At 41.5% G+C, this 21,449-nt stretch overlaps 1 protein-coding gene across 1 annotated transcript in view; it reads right to left on the bottom strand.

Annotated features, from left to right (window-relative positions):
• The window catches only part of adgrv1 (adhesion G protein-coupled receptor V1), a 129,946-nt gene that overhangs the window by 24,901 nt on the left and 83,596 nt on the right, over positions 1-21,449 (bottom strand). The window contains exons 89-91 of the mRNA XM_049579190.1: positions 15,559-15,675; positions 9,145-9,323; positions 5,288-5,445 (exon numbers count right to left, since the gene is read on the bottom strand). Coding sequence (XP_049435147.1) covers positions 5,288-5,445; positions 9,145-9,323; positions 15,559-15,675 — 454 coding nt within the window. The remainder of the gene's footprint in view (positions 1-5,287; positions 5,446-9,144; positions 9,324-15,558; positions 15,676-21,449) is intronic.

Below are 21,449 nucleotides of genomic sequence, written 5' to 3'. Positions count from 1 at the left end.
AAGGAAAAAAAGGCCAACAGTGGAAGACAAAATACTCAGATCCTTTACTCAAATACGTGCTACAATTTAAGAAAATCCCATTACAAATAAAAGCCCTGCATTCAAAATTTCAATTTAGTAAATAAAGAAAAGTATTAGCGGCAAAATGTCCTTAAAATCTAACAAAGTTAGGTATTAATTCTTCAGAAAAAAGCCCCTGTAACTGATATATTATAAATTATATATCACATTATTAGATTGTTAATGCCGATGCATGACAGGCAGCAGTGCGTTTAACTACTTTATATACAGTTTGGTCCAGTGACTCCCTCACAGGGTCAAATGACAAGATTTTTTGGACCATTCTCTTATTTTTCTTGTAAAATATTAGATAATTTCACCTCTTTGTGGCTTAAACTGTTATTTAAATGAAACCAATCAGAGATGTTTAGAGGGCAATTTTCTCTTTGGTGGATCTTGTAATCTCAAAGATTTTAGTTGACATAAAGTCACTATACATAAGTCGCTATCCATCGCCGAATGAGGTATCACAATGGTGACTGAGACTATGGCCCACTGATGAAAGCTCTTGCATTTTTAGTGTTACAAACTGGGTCTCTGTACCGACATTTGCAGGACACTTTGTAAGTATTGCACGATCATGATCCTTTTTTTTTTATCGGCGAGCAGTGGTTCGTCCGCCAGAGAGGATAGGCGAAGCTAATGCAACAGACTCACTCTTTAACTCAGTTTTGTTTTAAATGTGTACTGCAAACAAGCAAACAAACAAACAAAAAACAGCACTGACATCACACAGGTGACTCTGTATGGAATCCTGGGAAGTGAGATCCAAATGCACACCTGCAATTACTGCTTATCGACATTGGTGCTGCTAAAGAGAACGGAATGAAACCCTTCAAATCTGTCATGTAAAACATCTCATGGACATCTGAAATGTGTCAAGAGACCACTAGTATTGTACAACTTTTTTTGATAGTATTTTATAAGTTTATCCAGTTTATCCTTTACTAGTTTCCTAGAAGAAACTAGCATAAAAAATCAAATCAAAGCAGTACATACTTTCCTCTGGAGTGTAGTGGAGCAGATGTATTAAGTGATATGAAATGTGTATTATGTATTGTACTGCACCTGCCTTATAAAAACTCAACCTTACAGGGTTAGTTTGTGTGGAATTGTTGCTAATATCAGTTCTGTCTTTGAGGCAAACATAAAGCAATGGCCTTTATTTCAAAGCTATTGTCATCATAATACAGCAGATTGAGGCTTTGCTGTTTTAGCACTCACATTACTCTGAAGTAATAATCTCCATGTTTGGTGATTTGTTGTCTTGTTATAGCTGGATGAGGGAAACAAACTCCTCCTAAAAACAAAAACAAAACTATAAAATAATATGTGCATATTGTAGCCATAACAAAACATAATATAAAATCAGGTATGTGAAAACTAATCCACTCTAATCCATTTATAGTTTGTATTCCAAGGCCATTGATAACGATGATGACAGCAAAACAGAAACACGTGTCTGGCATCCGATTAAAGCAACTGCAGATCCTCAAACACACAAAGTACATAAAACACTCAGCACTCTGCAATCAAAGCTCATCCGTCACATTTATTTGTTTATTTCCACATTCTTGACCAATCAGCAATCAAAGTGCAGTCGGAGAACATTTGGAGCCATAAAAATAGAACAATAATATTTTTTCTTTCAACTCTGCTCCGCTGCAAATTGAAAGTCTGTTTACTTCTGTATCAAGAGAACATCATGTCTCGCAAACACACCTTGTGGGTTCATTCAGGGCTGTGATAAGAGCTACCCAGCGTGCTTTGAATAGTGCTGTTGCAAGTTCAGATTTGTTTGTTTTTGTTTTTTTTATTTAGGCACAATGGAGTTCTAATCTTTACTGAGGTGCAGGTACAGGTCTGCAGGTCAGGACCAACACACAATACCGATACTTGCTTGATTTCACTGACGTCAGAAGCCCTGCTATATCTCGCATGGCCGTGTGAGTTTTACATGTGGATTTCTCACAATCAGACAAGTGCACAAATACACGCACAGATTAGCCCTCATCTTATCTCATCAACTGTTCACTGCAGTAAAGCATTAAAATATGTTGGCGACTGAAATACTCATTGTCTGAACGGCATCAGTGATCCAACAGGTTTCTGCACGAACCTCAGCCGGATGGAACCGTCAAGCTGAGGCAAAACATGTCTGATTAGTGCATTCAGGTGAATCAAAAGATTTTTCTTATGATTGTTGTTTTGTCTGACCGCTACACTCTGCAGGACTGATACTCATCAGGGCTGCAATAAAAGTGCCTGCGGCTTTTAAACCTGTTAAACCATATAAAATGTGGAGTCCAGGGAATGTGCAGAGGCGTAGCCTGTGTTAAGAACAATAAAATACTACAAGCCTTTCCCTTACATTTGTTTTATTCCCTTTTGGACTCTGGACACATTGAGACAAAGCCAATACTGATGTATTGCAAAGAATACTGACTGCACTCTGCCAAAAGCTACAACAAAAGGAGAAAGCTGTCCATACACTTTGTCTGCAGGTTGTGCTCCTATAAATGTGCACGTGTATATGGGGTAGTATTGTGTCATTATGCATCCATATTAAACTTCAAGGTGCAACCAACACTGATCCATCACTGCATGAACTTTGACAAAGCCTATTGCTGTCCAGTTTTGTGTTTTTCAATTCATTTGAATTCCCATTCATGTGCAGGCTTTTCACAGCGCAGCTGTTCTACACAAAACTGGACACACATATTCGCACCTCAAGGGCCGTTCTGTCCTCTGTGCTTGTGCCACACACACACACTGCTGCTTTGAATAGCCTGTGCTGTGCTTACTTTCCCCTGCATTTGCTCTCTCCTTCTCTCTCTCAGGGTAAATAAAGAGTTTTAGAAGCCTCAGAAATCTTGTTTGCTGTACTGCTTCCTCTCTACTTTTTCATTCAGCATACAGTACCATATCCCTGGTCTCCTTATCCCAATCCTCACTCCAAACACATCCTGTCTACTCAAACTCTGTCTGCTCTTGATGTCTGCTGTGTATACAGTGTATTCTCCTGCCAGGCAAAAAATCCTGCAGGCTGACCTTTAGCCTCAGCCTGGCCTGTGAAGAAGAAAGTATTGCTGTCTTTTTAATAATGCACACCGACCTGCAGCTCCTCAAAGCACTGTTTTGGTTTCCTACACGACTTCAGAGGCCACACACAGTGTGTAGGGCAAACCGCCTGCCAGCCAAAGGACTGGCATTCAGGCTTTGCTTTGTCATTGGAGGGCCTTGACTGAGCAAAACAAGCTAAAACCTGCTGATTCTCACAGATGGCCACTGATTGCAGCCATGATACTGAGGGACTAAAGCGGTTTGGCTGGAATCGTCATGTGTGGGCGAGATGACCGACTGCACTAAATAAATGCTGCTGATTCATACTGACCGTAACTCTGTGACGGTATTTCTCTGCAAACAAGAATCTTGTGTAAAGTTTGAGGTTGTTTCCACTTACTGCACTGCAATGAGTGCATTTAAAGTGCGTGAAAACACATTTAAGTGCAATGGCTGAATAAACAGCATTGCTTCATTCAGAAAAGCAGCTTTTATTTGTTCCAGTATCATAAACCCACTGGGCACATACACAGCAGACAGAGACAGAGCCTGTAAGCTGAGCAAAATAGGGGCTGAAACGTTCAGAAAAAATAGGGGTGGATGCAGTCTAGTTCCTGAGGGCATCCTGGTAGCAGGTTACTTGTTTTTGCGGTGCTTATCTTTAATGGACATACATACTTTTGCCTCTTACAGTAGAGTGCACATTTCTCAAAGCTATGCTTAATGTAAAACTGCATTCATTTTTGTTTGTGAATGCACATGCATGTATTTGGTACCCAGTAATGGGGGTAACGTGTTACTTACAGTAATATATTACTTTTTAGCAGTAACAAAGTAATATAACGCAGCATAGTGATGCAGTGGTTAGCATTGTTACCTCACAGCAAGAGGGTTACTGGTTCGAACCCAGGGCAGGGGAGCCTATCTGTACAGGGTGCCGGTGCTCCAGCTTCCTCCCACAGTCCAAAGACATGCAGGTTAATTGATGACTCTAAATTGTCCGTAGGTGTGAATGTGAGCATGAATGGTTGTCTGTCTCTATGTGTCAGCCCTGCGATAGTCTGGTGACCTGTCCAGGGTGTACCCTGCCTTTCGGCCAATGTCAGCTGGGATAGGCTCCAGCCCCCCGCGACCCGCAATGGGATAAGTGGCTACGGAAATGAATGATTAAGTAATACCACAAGGACTTTAGGTAATATTATTACATTTACAATTACATGCCACGTGTTACCACCCGAAATAAACTGTTTATTGTTTTCGATTTTCATTAACCCACACCGCTCCACTTCTGCCCATTCACCACCACAAAAAAACATCCCCTAAAGGTTGTTGTGTGTTATCATGTCCTTCATCATACCCTACCTTATAGAAGAGTGCTGGTGATCGTGTGCGTTACCATGTCCAGTGTGTTTCCACTGATATACCTATGCCATATCCCATTCTGCTTTTGCGCACTAAAGCCACCTGGCCTCAGGTTTGTTTTTTACACATCCCAGTAATCGACATATTTAAGTGATGTTGGTATAAGTTGGATGTTTCCATTCACATCCCCTAAAACTGCTGAGCAATGCCGGCACACAGTCCCATTCTTATGTATAATTCTCTCTGATGCTGTTGTAGCTGACCGGCACACCAGCAACCGGCAGGTGGGTCCTCCAGCTCCGGTCTATTAATTTGCGCTTGTCATAGTGACTTGCTTGCATGCCACTCTGTTTATTGTGCTTACCTCAATATTTGTTTATTGTGTTTCATATCATAGAGTCACAAATATTGATCCATAACTCATAATTATCAGGCTTTGATCCTCTGCCTGACCCTCACTGTGTCCAAGGCTATTTCATTGTTCTATATCATCATGATATTATTAATACAAGCAGGAATTTTAATACAATGTGTTAAGCACTGTACGTGAATGCATGAATGGCTCAGACCTGCGCAGCACTTGAAATCAACTGGAATAAACTTAAGCCTCTGGGCTTTGATTACCTGCTGTGAACCAACATGACCCTCATCCATTTAAAATGCCTAGTAGTTCTCCTGAGGTCATTTTGGTCAAACTAACCTAAAAGTAGTGTAATTAGTAACTTATTACTTTTAAATGACAGTAACTAGTAATATGTAATATATTACATTTTGAGAATAACTTGCTCAACACTGTTGGTACCTGTGCTGTTGGTTCGTCCACGGTAAATGTCATCATAGGCCTTCCACTGCTGAGTGACCTGGTAGGCATGGATGAATACAACCATGACTGCAACCAGGCAGATGAGAGGCACCAGCACCGCTGTGCACAGAGCTGCATAGATGTTGGGGATGAAGCACCTAGAGTAGAGAGCGGACAGACAAAACTGTAAATGATTGTTTTTCAGTTAGTGTAAAAAACAGCAGAAAAAGAAAAAAAGGTAAAAAAGAGGAAACTGAAAGAGAGACTGAGAGAAGGGAGTCATGCCAAAAAGCTATAAATAAGAGTCCGCCCAGTTCAAAGGTAAGTTCCAGAAAACGCAAACATATTACATGCCTATATCGCTCTATATTTACTCAAGTTAAGACTTTGTTTCTTTAGGTTTCACAAACAGGATCTAGCTGCTGAGACCTCTGAGCCTGCCTAAGACTCGCTGCATTCTTGCTCAATAGCAGCTTTTCCCTTCAACGGCAAAACATGTATGTTCTTAAATCTTCTGAGCAACCACGTCACCCTGCAGCTACAGCGGGATAATATAGGGCCAAAGGCGCTTAAGAGAATTTTTCTCTTTCTTGAAAGAACAAACAAGACATCCTGCTTTGAAAGGGAGATGAATACAGAGTGGTTATGTGAGTTCATCTGCTGATTCTGCCGAACAGCCAAAGGTTAAAAGGGAGCTTATCTCCTGAAAAAGTGGAACTCCCTATTTAAGCTTTAATCTTTTTTTAATACAATAAAGCTTTGTCTATTGGTGTGAGTCAACTTGTGTTCCTGGGAAATCTCAGGAGTCTATTCCCGGCTTCTGTCCAATCAGACGTGTTTTTTCTTTTTTAAAGAAAACTGAGCAAAACATTTTTTTTTCTCTGGGAAAATCAACATACTCATACAAACTGTAACTGCCAAACAACTATCAAAACACTCTTGTGACTCTGCCCTTTTCACAAAACAAGCTCGGCCCCTGCGTTGGTGGGAGCGTAACAAACAGATAGGACCTCACTGCAGGCCTGAGTAATCCCAGAGAAATAATTGGAGCTATGCTAGCCATAACATAACATGAGGTATGCCAAATAAAGCCCTGCCTCACCCTGTGCCAGCAAGACAGCCAGACTATGAGAGTGTAAACACACTGGAATATGGATATTTGTTTATGTGGCCTTGTGAGAGAATGAGACCGTACTGTAGAGAAAGTCTCACAAAAAAGTGAAATCCCAGGATTCCTGGAGTGAATAAAGAGAACATTACCCAGGGGATCATTTCACTAACTTGATGGTTTAGGAGAGAAGAAATAAAGCAAGAAATGTCCTTTCTGGGGAATTCTCACAGAAATACTGTTGGGGCTGTCTTTTCTATACATATACCATTGTGTAGTGTAATGGTCATTTAAGCACAATGCCTTATTTAAGGAACACCTAATATAAAGTTAAAGGTATAAATCAACTCCGACTTAAGGAGCGATGTGCTGCTGCAGTAGCCTTTGACTCGCATAAGGTGACTGCAGGACATTAAAGTTGTAAATTTACATTTCCCTAGGTGAGGCTATAAATCAGCCCGCATGGAATAGATACAGTGGTTGTCAGGTGTAAATATCTGCCTCCACAGAAAATTACTTAGGCAAATTCATAACCTATAAAGTAGCCAACCTAACCATTAATCAGTCCGTCGAGGTAACATCGTGTATCATCTTAGACTCAAATAAGAACTTGTAAAATACAGCTGTAAATAAATTGTTTTTTCAACTTGGTTACAGTTATGGGATCTCCTGCACTAGCAAACCCCAGTTGGGTGATGCATCTGTAGTAAAATTTTTATTATCACTTCTGCTTATAAACTGTGCTTGGGTAATGAGTAACAAGTAAGAGAGGACTACTTACTGTAAATAATTAACATGAAAGTAAGGCTTGAATGTGGCATCAGAATAAGTATTGGCTTTTGCAGTAGGGAATCATCATGAAGCTATTTTGTATTTATATCATACCTTTTTAAAGGAACAGTGTGTAATATCTAGTAGGGCTGCAACTAACGATTATGTCCATTGTCGACTAATCTGTCGATTACTTCTTCGATTAGTTGATCACTTTATCGAAAAATGTTTTAAAATGTTGAAAAATGTCGGTCTCCCAAACCCCAAAATTATGTCATCTAATGTCTTGTTTCATACTCACGCCAAAGGGTTTTAGCTCACCGTCATGGGAGAGTGTGTAAAGCTGCCAATATTTGAACGTAAGAAGCTGCAATAAGAGTATTTTGGGGTACTTTTATAGTACTTTTCTATGAAAAATGACTCAAACCAATTAGTCGACTACTAAAATAGTCACAGATTATTTTTATAGTTGATTAGTCATCGATTAGTCGACTCATCGTTGCAGCCCTAATATCTAGGTAAATTTAGTGGCTATCTAGTGGCTGGTATCTAGAGTCAATGTTTGGCTACTGTAGAGACACGGCAGACTCCGTGGACGAGGACCTGCTCCCTATGTAGATATGAACACCTCATATCTTCATCACTGGACCTTTAAAACATTCAGAAAGTTAAAAATATCAATAAATAGGCCAAAAAGTTTATTATAATAAATAATGTAGAGATGCATGCTTAATTTAAGATGTACAGCCTATGTGTGACAGTAAAACTGAAATGAGGTCAAACCAACACAGCATGAACAGGAGCTCTCACATGTAAGACTCAGCTAGGTAGATGAAAACCTTAACAAGGCCTGTAAGTACTGACTGTACGGAGGACAGGGCAAAAACACCACGGCTGTGACAGAGAGGGTGACAAAAATAAGGAATCATGACAGAAACAGACAGAAAAATGAGTTATTTTGTTAGAATATATATGAAATATGTATGAAACAAATACATAAAAATGCAATATGTATGACATGAAAATATTCACTGACGCAAGGCCTGAGCTTGACACCTGTTTGTACGCAGAAAGGGTGAACCTGAGACAACTTGAGCTGTGAGAAAACGAAACAGTGTGTTGTTTACACGCATGGGGAGAGAGAGGGGATTCAAAGGCTGCCTCATTCCCTGTAAGAGGAAGGTACGCTTCCAGGGAAACTGAATACTCCTCTGTATCCTTGAATCTCTCATGTGTAAGCTTACTGTCTCACACACACCCACCCACAGGAAACACGCATACTTACTCGATCCCAGGGATAACAGCCACACCTAAGACCTCTCGGGCTAATTTTAGATGTCATTCAAGGGTTGAAGCTTCATCAGTATTTGACTTCGCCTGATATTCACGCACGATTACACACCCTTAAAGCGTGTACACTGCAATGTAAGAAGTTTAATTTAGGAATTACAACACGCACAAACTTAAACTTAGACGTACCTGACTAGGGACCCTTGTTCAGGTTTTTACAAACTGATCTCATCTGTTGTGTTTCTACGATTCTCTATACATAGATGCCACCTAGTTATTTTTAGCTCACACAAACAGTCATTTATTTTAAGGTTTCTCCCTTCCCCCTACCCTGCTGTGAAAAAGCCTCCACCTCTACGGTGAAGACTCATATTTCTGTGTGGGGAGACACATTATTTCATTCATTTGATTGGCCGAGCTACCTCCTCACATGATGTCACTGGCTCAGGTGTTCTCTGTTTGCTCTACTCCTGCCTGCAGTGGAATTTACCTAAGCCTAAAAAAAGACACTGACTGACTCAGACCGGTTTAAAAAGGCCACTCACGGGTCTGCTTGTAACACTTGTAAAAAAAAAAAATAGATAACGTCAGTGTTGGGTCAATTCCACCTCCCTTTGATCCGTCCTAAAGACTCGTGTGTGTGTGTGTATGTGTATTTGTGTGCATGTGTTCTGCGCTGTCCACTCACACATCTCCTAGCACCAGTCCGTACACACTGTGTATGGTCCATCCGAAGCCGCCGAGCAAGACGATGACGAGTACAATGATGACAAGAGCTGGAAGTCCCCAGCCTAGCAGGAAGTAGAGCAGGTATCGACGCTCTGTGTGCTCGTCATTCATCACCAGCACTTGCCAGAAGTTCACCGCCTGGGGACATAGTTTGAGAAAACAACTTGTGTACAGGAACTGTGAACAGAAAAACAGACGTGCAAACACAAGCAGCAACTTCATGCAATGTAATATTTCCCAACAATGCTGTTTGGAGGATTTTGACAGATAATAAAGTTTGAAATATTTTTTTTCATCTTTCATTGAGGACATTTGGTCATCATAGTGAGTGAAGTACAACCACACTTTTATCACACCCACAATAGCTCTGTTTGCTTTGTAATCTAGCAGGCTTTGATATTCTCATCCATCTGAGACCCTGAGCTTCACATCGTTACATAAGCAGCTTTTACTGAACACCTGTTGGTTGCAACACAATGTCTTATCCCTGTGTGAAGACCTGAGCAGACAATAATATATCTTTCAGACAGTTTTAAACCACTGCATTGGTGAAGAGAAAAGGTTAAAGGTTATCTTTGAAATTCCTCCCTGGGCTTTGGTTTAACCCTTAAAAACTCATCTATGTTAATCAAAATTAGATTTTTTAAAGATAGATAAGAAACCTTGTTTCCGATCACCAGGTCTGACACGTTGAAATTAAAGTGAAAACTTAACTTGCAAAATAACGATACATAGCTACATCTGCTTCTCCTCTGATACCCCTTGTTTTGCAAGTTGACGGGGCTGGTTCCTTAGGTTTGTGATGTAACAAACTCTGAGAGTCAGACTCTGCGTTCTGGAGAACAAGGTGTAAATGCTCAGCCATGGCACTGACTACTTATTTTGCATATGATGTGTCTTATAGCATTAAAACACCATATGGACATGCTGACAAGGTTAGACACTTCATTTTCACTGGAGGGGAATTCAAGTTTTAAAGCTAAGCTCACAAAAAAGATGAAGTAGCTCTCCATTTTCCAGCCTATCCTGCAGGCTGGGGTTACAAATTGATGACCTTTACGCCATCCAGCCTCATTAAGACCAAACACTTTACAGCCTATTCAGATTAACTTTAATTAAAAAGGGGGTAAAAATGTAAGCACTATCATCATAGCTATTCCTTCGTTTGTTCAGAGTCGTAAAAATTTATGCAACAGCTCAGCAGCTATAATGAATAACAGCTGATGATATTTGTGACTGTCCATCGGCAAGGACTGTGATGCAACTAATGACAAGAAGTTAAGGGACAATTATCTCTCCCTCAGATAACCTCTGTCTCCCCCATAATCATAACCATATTCTATAACCACTGATAGGTTGCTGCATGAACCCACAACACAAGAATAGTCACAATGACACACACACACACACACACACACACACACACACACACATGCAGCAGCTACACTCAAGTTGTGTAACTGTTTGATTGCATTCCACTGAGACAATAGCGTGGTGTCAGTCAGATTCAAGAATTGTCTTTCCTTCACTGCGAGCAGCCTGGAGCTGATGACAAACAGTAAATGGATTATGGGTAAGTCTGGGCTGAGCTGTCGCCTCTGCAGTGGCTGCATCCCTCACTAACTGTTGATGCACAGTCTACGAATAAAACAATGTGCTGTCGGGCTAAATGACTGAGATACAGATCAAAATGCACTGACAAATGACTACAAAAATTCAACAGCAATGTATCTTTCCAAAAAACAATATCCTGGTTAGTCTGGAAAATCCACTGATTTGGCAGTGACTGATTTCTATCGAAGGAACACTTCCATGAAAACAGTCGATGGTGTGTTATGTGGATTATACAGATCGCATTAGAGGAGCAGTAGAAAACATCAAAAGCTTCACAAGTAGAACTAAAACTGAATCTGCTGGATACATGGGTGGATGCAAAGGGCCCCAAAACCTTTACTACATGGAAGCAAGACACACAGACTTTGAAGTGGTTTTGCATCTCTGTGCAGTCATTTTGCGTCTCCTAGTGGTTGTTTTGTGTCTTTTTGTAATCGTTTGGGTCCCTTTGAGGTTATTTTATGTCTCTTTGTGGTTGTTTTGCATCTCTTCTTGGTTGGTGCATGTTAATTTAAGTGACATTTTGCAAGTGAATGTTAGAGGGTGCTCTGTGCCTGTGCCTTGTCAGCCCATTCAGTAATCCATCTATGGCTGGGTACCACTGAAGGTAAGTACTTTTTGTAATCTAGGGTTAACTGATCCTTTAAGAGTGATTGAAGCAGTTGGGAACCCCATCACCTGTTTGCCTTAACTGACTGGCTAACCTGATGGCCAATAATGGCTTCTTATCCACCTATTATCACAATCAAATGCATTTGTCTACTAGTAGAACACTTGCAGGTATGGTCTCACTGCAAACCCGTGAAATTTGCTGGCTAACTAGCACCGTGAAACAGGGTAAAAAATACACTGCAGGCCAGTGCGAGGGCTTTAGCAGGTCTTCCCTGGCTGAAAGAGGCATACAGTATTGTTATGTAATATAATGCAGTAGTTTCTCAGTAAGTTGAGGTTGCCCCTGCGAGCCTCTGCAGTCAAGAAAAAGCGGGTCTGGATAGTGATTCAATTATTGGCTGTTTTCTGGCATTACGTCAGCGCACATTTCCCTGACCAACGATTGGACATGCACATGCTCACATACACACACCCACACACACTGCAGTTATTGATCTGAAGTCTTCTTTGTGGTCTGAGATGGGTTGCTGGCACCAACTCATATCAGCTACTTAGCTGAAAGCAGCGACCTGATAGGGGGCGAAAAATGAGCTGTGAGACATCAGTGGGGTCGATACTGAGACGTCAGTGAGATTTTAAAGCCACACATCAATCAAACCCGGAGTGGCAGCAATATTTTCATTGTCAGCCGCTATATGCTGACAATAAGGGAATGGCCAGATATATTTTTGGCAGGGGTGTTAAAGATCAAGGGCATTTGAAGTTAAAGTATGAGTGAGTCAGTGTATAAACAAAAAACTGAAAATCCTAGGTGAATTTTTTCTCTTCATGGTACATTTTCCCTCCGTTTTGAACTCCTTCTGCAGTGAATCATGTTTTCTCAACAAGATCATATCAGCTCCACAACCATACTAACTCCAACCATGTGTGTCCAAACCCGCCTCTTACGTCAAACACATCTCACTGCCAATTCTCGTCATCCAAATTCTAACACTTCTTAAGCCACACGAAAGCCTTTGGTCTGAGCCTTTATCCCCTAAGATATCTCGCAGGTCATCTGGTAAACATTCTGATATGAAAAAAGCGCTAATCTTATAATACTCCACCAATAACACATCTGTGCCAGGAGAGATTATATCCACTACGTAAACAATGGTTATGTTCACTTAGAAACGTCACACAGTGTCAAAGACTGAGGAGTGATGGAAACAAAGCAACAGTCAGTTACGCAAGAGGGGAACAAATAGAGGGAAGAGAAAGTTTACTTGGGGACAGGTCTCCTTGGTATACTGGTCTGGTACAATCCACACAATCACTGGGTTCCCGTGTTAATGTGATGGAACTCATTTAAAACCAGCCTAAATGACTTGTAGAGAGTCTTCTTATCTAATTCACTGTTGGACACAGAACAACAGTTTTAAGATATTTTGACAATGCATCACATTTCCCACCCTAAAATGTGAAATATTAATTGGGCCTGAGCTTTGATTACAGTTTTCATGACACAGTTGGGCACTGTGCTGAGAAGATAAGTTGTTTTGCAGTCATTTGTAAAATGACAATACATGACACCAACAGCAAATACTGTGTAAACAAGACAGTAAAACCTTTAAAAACTGCTGTTTTAGTTAGGTTCAGTGGATCATTTCCAAAGCTGAATTTCTTTTTCTTGCCTCATACAGATGATTCCCTATAGTTTCTTACAGGTCCTATATCGTAAAGAGTCCAGTTTCCATGTCTTTTTTAATTATAATGCAGGTATAGGTGCTATATAAATACAGATAAAGTATCAAAACACTCAATCCAGAGAGAAATGCACACAGTCCATATTAAGAACGTTTGCCTTCAAACGAACTGTCAGGACTTCCATGAGGTTGTGATGTCACAACTATGCTATATAAAGCTAGAAACTACTGCTACAGTGCAGTTACTGTCATTTTAGTGCCGCAATGATGGTGCAAAGATGCCAAGTGCACAGATGTGGAAGACCTGGAAATATGGAACAATCGGTGCAGACTGGGCTTTTTCAGAAAGGGGGCTTAAAGTGACAGATAGAGGGTGAACACAGATATATTGCAGATATATTGCGGCAGACAGTCTGAGAAAAATAACGATTTTTTTTTAACATTAAAGAACATAATCATGTTCTCGTAGAAACCCAAAATACAAATATGAACCTAAAAATCAGCATAATATGGGACCTTTAACCTCTATCAAATTGATAGAGGCTATATATTTTTTTTTAAATTTTAAAACTCTTTACAGATAAATTAACAGGGAGTTATTCCAGTTAGGTCAACGACTGTGTTTTACTACAGGGCAGGCTTTAGAGGAGGGGAATCAGCTGAGGTATAGGGTCTATCAGTGGGGCATTGCTCCTCCCCAGAGGGGCTGATGAAACACTCTGGACAATGTTCACCGCATTCCTGTGCTCTATCAGCAGGTCACAAGTCATCTATAGTCTCTCTAAGGGATTAAAACTGGCTTAGGCGAGATTTACGCTGGCAGCAAAAATCATATTCTTATTTCTGGCTTTGTGTGTGGGATGGATCTTACGATTGAACAGAAAAAACAAAAAAAAAAACAAGAGCTGGTGTTTATGCAGTAATAAAAAAGATCTGCGGCAGATTTCTGATGTGAGTCAGACTTTGCTAGTATAAACCAAGCCTTAATATCTTCTTCATGTGTGCATGTTAAGCTGCAAATTGGGACCTTGCCTGCCCTGCTTTGTTCCCGGCAGTTATGTCACAAAAAAGAAACAGAGGGCAGATGGTGAAGATGGAGGGGGTTAAGAGCTGCTGGGGTTAGGTGTTACTAAGTGGTACCAGTCTAGGGTCAAAGATCATGTCATGCAGCAGTCTGGTACCTTCATCTCACCCCCTAATCAAAACCTGCCTAAGCCCACGTGGTGGAGGGATGAAGTTTCACTGGTTATTACATAAAAAACACATGCTTCACGTAAGGCACGAAAGAAAGAATGGGAACCCTGTTTATGCCAGGTCATGAGGAAAATGAGCAGGAGAAGGAAAAACAGATTTGACTTACAGATGCCCTTTAATAAAAACCTGAATTACTAAAAAAGTGAGTTCTGGATTTACTGCAAGAAACTACCGTTAAGTGACATTTAAGTGAATAATATACTAGGACATGTTATCTGCTGCACAGTTTATCTTTCACCAATAAACTGACTTTATTGACCCTCTTGAGTTACAGCTCAACACTTGGCCCCATTGTCTGCTTAGAGGCCTGGTGAATAGACATTATTGTTGAGGGCTGCAGACTGGGCAGACACAGTTTTACATGTTAATGAAAATGCATTGTGAAGCAGCTTCTACTTCAGCTCTTTATCCAGGTAGAAGAACAGAAAGAGAGCAAATACCTCTGCTTATATTTGGAAAAGAATGTGTAATCTATGATCTAGCTGCATGGCAACAATTACAGCAAAAACTGGGTATTACAGGGGTATGTCCACTGCTGGTGGCCGTGCCTGTATAAAAATGAATGCATAGAATGTCTGTGATGATGCTTATGCCCAAATATGTAGGGTTAATGTACAGTTGTTCCAATACCAGTTTTCAGAAATGCCTCAGATACTGCCTTAAAATGCTGGCTCAGGTAATGGCGAGTACACGAGTCTATGTAATGATCTAATGCCTCGCAACTTATCATTAAACTTCAAAGACGTGTCACTCCGTGTAAAGGGAGCTCTTCTTTGCTGCTCTGAAACAGTAGCCTACACATCAAGTTGCACTGTGCAGCCTCTGGCAACTGCTGTTTTAAAGCAACAAAGAAGAATTGATTTCTGGTAAATAGTGTTACGTTAGCTGTTTGCAAAATGTCAGCAATTTGGATATGGCATTCATTCTCTGTTTGTTTTTGTTCATGTTTGACAAATGGTTTAACTTGAGTTTTGCCGTATAACGATGGCAGCAATCATTTCACATCCATGCAGTTAGTAGTATACAACTGTTAAAATTTTTCAGCACAATGGTATCAGATCGACACTCGGTATCCACCAATATACCAATTTAGGCATCAGAATTGGGAAGAAAAACGTGGTTTAGGAACATTATATAATATTCAATCCTATAAGGAGTTGTTGAGTGAAGTCAGTTGTATTTAATGTTGCTTGTTAACCTGCTGTTACCTGTATGAGCATCCAGAAGAACTGACTGAGGTGGAAATAGTGAGAGAAGAGTGCCAGAGCAGCACAGCTGTCCTCTGAAAACATTCGGCCCCGGAAAGCTGACACCAGGAAACAGATCTGCATAGAGAGAGAAAAAGACAAATTCAAAATCACTTATAATTGTGTGTAAATGAGCATTTTATCCTTTAACCTAAGCAGTGGCAGCAGTAGTAAGTTTTTATGGCAATTATTTAATGCCTGCAATTTGCTGTTAAGAGATCATGGTGACATTTTTGTATGACTGCCGCACACTTGCACACACACACTCCCACACAGGTGCAGTACTCCTTGCAGTGTCAGCAGGTCATATTTGCGCATGAGGCGATTTATTGCTCGTTTTATAGTCTATACATTTTTAAAGGAGACAGCAAGATTCAGATAGCCCCCCCTCCCCTCCTCCAAAGAGAGACATCCTATCCTGCAGACCTGTTACATCACCATGCAGCAAGCTATGCAGGCGGGAGCAAAAACAAAAAAAACAACAACAACATAAACAACACTGGCAAATATGTTCCCTTTGTATCGTCCCACACGCACAAAGATTTGTACAAATGTGTGGGTGAAGCACTTCTCTAAATAACAGCATAAAGGGCACTGCAGAATAACTGCAGAAAACAGCTTGTGGTCAGTGTGTGTATAGGTGTGTGTGTGTGTGTGTGTGTGTGTGCGTGTGAGAGAGAGGGAGAGATGGCAAGAGCGAAAGGGGAGAGAGGGTTTTGGGGGCGGGAAGGCATCAGGGCCAAAATTCAATTTGTAACATTGGAGGCAGGACAGTGTGGAAAACCCATGAGGGCAGCAGAAAATACTGCTCCGCTGTCTATCAGAGAGCTTCATTAACCTCTGGCACTGACCGAGTGTGGTGCCAATGCAGCCGGGCGATTGTTACATAACCTGCAGCCTGTCGGCCCGCTGCCAATGCAGAGGACCAGAGAGAGGGTGAATGGAACAGAGTTGGAGCCGAGGGATGTGGGGAGAATGATAAGTTGGTGTGAAATGTCACTTAGATTATATTCATTACACGCAGCAGTCAGGGACATGCAGTAGTAGACAGGGCTTTGGAACGCAGACTTTATTTTGTTGTGATTCTTGAGCAGCATCTTATTCAGAGTCTTATTACCCACATACTGTAATTATCTCTGTTACCTCAACAGTCACTTGATTTGGCTTAACAATGTCAAGCAAATGATTCTGAGAACAGACAAGATGAGCTCTTAATATATCCAAAACAAGCTGATGTATACTGTTGGCACCACCCTATGGTTTCGGCTAATTTGCTTAGCTAGACAGTCTCTATAGTAACCAGGTAAACAGGCACAGTGAGCTGTGACGACCTTGTTTTCACTCATATACACGCACACAGCTTTGTTTGTTTGATTCGTTTATGTAAAGAATGACATTAAGTGCCCTTTGGATGACACCCTAAATCCTGCATGTTTGAGTAGAGCGATATCAACGCAGTCACTCTCAAATGTCGTTTCTCCACACAGGCTTTGTCTGGTCTTATTCTCTAATTCTTTGTAGATTTCCACCATCCAATTTTCCTCCATCAGGAAAACCCGAAATAACCACTCCTGGATTTTCCAGCCCTTACTAACCCCATCTGCATCCTCCTGTTGAGTAAGGGGAAAAGTCAGGGGCTTAAACAATAATAAAATTAAGAGAAACTATCATGAGTCAGTTTCCCATCCATGCTCCAAGCCCCGTGGGGTTGTGAGTAGGAGGGATGGCACAGGAAGGAAACTCGTGCCCGAGCTGCCTGGAATTGTGCCTATGTGGAGAGGCTGTTCAGGTAGCTTATGGGAACAAAGATTATACGGCAGGGTTGTGTGTTTTTGGCAGTGAGCTGGCCTCATTGGGCCAAAGGCACAGTATGACACACCATCTATCCTCTCGAAAGCAAAACAATGGGAAAACTACCGAGCGAGAAATGCTAAGTAAACTGCAGGACGCTAGACACATAATCATAAGCAAACATGCAGTACATACACGCATGTTAGTTTAACACAAAGGGATGTAATTTTGTTAAATCAAGCGTAGACAGTCAAGTGCGGCATGTACAAAGAGGGTGGCGACACATTTTTGTGGCACACACAGAATTAGAGTGTACAAATAATCAGTGGGTATAGTAGGGGTTGCTAACAAACTGTCAATCACATTGTCTCAGCTCATCCTTTTTAATGATTACTTGGCTTGATTTAAATTGGATTCAGCTGCAACACATGCAACAACATTGTGAATACTAAAACACTAGTCTGAAGACCTTTGCACACCAAGTACAAAATTGTCACATGTTTAAATATAAGCAGGGAGCAGGGCCACACCTCAACGACACCTCTGATTACCTACCAAGCCTACTTATACCTGGTCAACCCATCCTGCTCTGTTTGTCTCAGATGTCTCGATCCGCCCTCCCTTTCCCTTCCCCTCATCCATCATCCTCCCTACCTCATCCCTACCAACTCATTCCTTCATCCTCTCTTCCCTTCTCCCCTCATCTCTTCTTATTCAATCTGGTGCATACTTCTCCCATGTCTCATTCTAGGAGCTGTCTAAGGGGGGCCTGTAATCAGCTCGGGCGGGAAAACGACTGAGACGGAGCCCCCACACTGAGTCTCCCTCCATCCGATTTCCAGGACATCCTAACAGATCAGCCTAACAGAGGGCATTCCCTTTCCACCTTCACCCCTGCTTACATCCAATCACCTGTCCTCAACAACTAACACCTCCTGAAACAACATATTTTTGTGGCGTGGTCCTTGCTAGTGAAATACGATCTCACGTCGGGCCGATCATGTTTATACACTGACTCTGAAACTTTCCGTTCATCACTTTTCTGCCTTTTTTATTGCATCCGTCAAAGCCTTGAAAGAGTTGTTTGACCGAGACACAGTGAAGAAAATGTGGCGTAACCTGTGGGACACATCTGCAACAGGAGAGAGGAGGGCACACAATGTCATTTCATATCTCAGATATCTCAGGATGATGATGATGATGATGAAGTGGAGGGTGTCACAGAGGATGAAGACTGCACCAAGACAGAAAAAGCATGACAGTGTGGAGACAAAGAGGGAGGCTGTGAGCACTGCACTCACACAAATTTACTACAGCCTTCCGTGACAAACCCTAATAGCCACAGGGATAACTATTGAACCACTGAAACTACTGACCTGTGGTGAAATGATGACATAACCAGTAGGGAGAAATGGCCTGGTATAGAAAGGAGGGCAAAGGGCTTAAAAGGGTGTTCATGTGCAGTGGTGTGAATAGACTCTCCTACAGGTGGCTGCAGCTCAGATGTGCATGTCTGTGTAATTGTGTCCTCCCTGGAGCTGGGCTGAACTACCTGCTCCGGTCAAGGTTAGAAACCAGGTAAACAGGTATGGTGAATCAGTCTGGGTGAGTCAACCGGGAAGAGGGTGGATCCAATAAACATTTTATTTGATTAGTGCTGTCTCCATCTGCCTTTTCAAAAAGCTGGAAAGCAGGAACTTGATCTGACTTTTTAATGCTTTCCTGCCTATTGCATAATACTCTATTGTCTCCAGTGACTACAGTCTGGCTAATATATCACACGCTATGTCATATGCCTAAAATAGTAGGGTGGGGCATGAAACTGTTAAAGTTCACAAAGTTATTTAAACCACATACAGTGTTTCTATATGGCTTATTTTCTTTTATGTGACATTAAAGAAGAGGTGGGTAGAAACACATATACAGACATCCATGCACGGACACTGTACAGAGAAGGTCAAAGAGTGTAGTTTTAATCAAACTGAGCCATGAAGTTCTCTGTAAACAGACATGTTAGGCTGCTGTTCCCATTAGGTAGTTTTATTTGTCTAAACTCAGACTCATGGGAGGCAATTTACATGGGAGGCCAGAAACAAGCTTCCAAATATACATAGGAAACTGATCTTCCTCTGGAGCGTTTGTTGCTTTACATGGTGTGTACTGAGCCAGAAAAGCTTTGCCATTTAAATGCTTATGTTAATCCAGCTGTACTATGTTATGAGGCTAAAAGAAAATCTTAATACCTGAGGTGAGTTTAGGACAAAAAGTTCCACAGAAGCTGTTAAAGAATCGTCTGCAACAGTAGTGGCAGTTTGCTTGTGAGGAATCAGCCTCAGTGCTGAATAAGGCCTCAGACCAGATTTTGAAGAAAGAAATCATCCCAAACTTTATCTAATACGACTTTGGCATGAAGTGGAACTAGTGAAGACAATCTCTGTTCTAAAACTAGTGTGACATGGGGTGTGACAGAGATAAGGGAGGCACCCATCCTCCCTAGAGCTAATTACACTAATTACACACAAATTAACTGAATGTCTAACTCTGAACACACACACAGACGCACAATATTCAGGGCACAAATCTGTGTTAAGGTCAAACTCTGTGGTTTTGAAAGAAGTCTAAAGTCAACAGCAAACTATGTTACACAGCTGGGATTGATACGGCCTTTGTCGAGGCCCATTAGCTGAGATTAGCTAAGTAGGTATGGAGGTCAAGTTTGCAACTGTGGCTATTGTTCAGTCCATTGTGAAAATCCCACAGGTACAGTACATGTCAGCACTGTGGTAATGATGACCTGCCACGGGGACGGGTTAGTAGGGTGGGGAGATGACAGGTGCGGATGTAGTGTTTATCAGTGCTCTATCTACTGCTCTGTCCTTTGTCCCCGGGCCCTCCTCAATTTTGTGTAAGACACCGGGAGTCGACCTGTCTAGACCCTCGGGCTGCAGACTTATTCAAAGCAGAGACTGGGCGGTGCTGCAGGACACTAAATACAAGTCATGTCAGTGTGCTGTGTGCTGTGTGCGTGCTTGCATGTTCTCATGTCTGGTGAAACAGGAACCACCGAAGCTCGTACACATAATGCCTGAATGCAATGAATTTATTACCCCATTGTACAGAGATTATATATCAGGATGCTGTCCTGATACATGAACTTGTGTGATTTTGTCTACCCAGAACAAATGAGAGGAAGTAAGACATACTGTATGTAGGCAGGGAGCTCTGACTGTAGGAGACAGAGGCCATGAAAAAGCCCTTAAGAACACATACAAAAAAAATTACAAAACAAAGCAGCTCTTCTTCTACAAAGCACTTCTGTGGCCTTGACACCAGGCCCAAGACCTTAAGCCTGAACTATTGATCCATCTCCTCGACTACGTGTCCAATCAGAGTGCTCCCCTTTGTTCTGTGGCCTTGAAGCACCCAGGAGAGGAGACGGAGTCGGTTTATTGTTGTTGTTGTTGTTTTTGTTCCAGATGTATTGCTGCCTTGGGAATAATTCTACTAGCCTTTAAACACAATTTAACCTCACTTTGTTATGATAAGCAGGTCTGAAAGAAACACAATGCTTGTTTCCCAACCTTAGCTGTGCGGTGGTAACTGATAAAGATGCTGACAGCAAACTAGAATAATGCTAAATGGCTTCAAGAAAACTGAGACAATCAAGATATTTTAGCAAAAAAAAGGTGACAACAAAATAAAGTTAGGCAGATGAAATAGCTACAAAACTACTTCATCATGAGGCCAAAACAAAGGAGATGATAATCATATATCAAAGCATATGTCAAAGAACAACATCATATTTTGTTGCAGCTACTTTGCTGCTGCTGGCTGCAGCTCTCATCCTCCCATTGAGCTCTGCAGCTGATCGATTGCCCTGTGTGCTGATGCTAAGGCAGCTAAGTGTATCAGTGCGGCTAAAAATAGCATCTGCCTGATGCATTACATCACTGAGGGAATGGGGCCTTAGCTGTCTGCCTGCCAGACTATCTATCTAGACTCGTGTCCAAAACACTTAACCTCCACCTCTCCCCTCCTCCAACCTCCCTTATCCCGTCCTC

This window comes from Epinephelus fuscoguttatus, linkage group LG6 (assembly GCF_011397635.1).
Source record: "Epinephelus fuscoguttatus linkage group LG6, E.fuscoguttatus.final_Chr_v1".
In the NCBI taxonomy this organism is placed as follows: Eukaryota; Metazoa; Chordata; class Actinopteri; order Perciformes; family Serranidae; genus Epinephelus; species Epinephelus fuscoguttatus.
The sequence above is the reverse complement of the archived record's forward strand: the minus strand, read 5'-3'. Positions and strand labels throughout refer to the sequence as shown.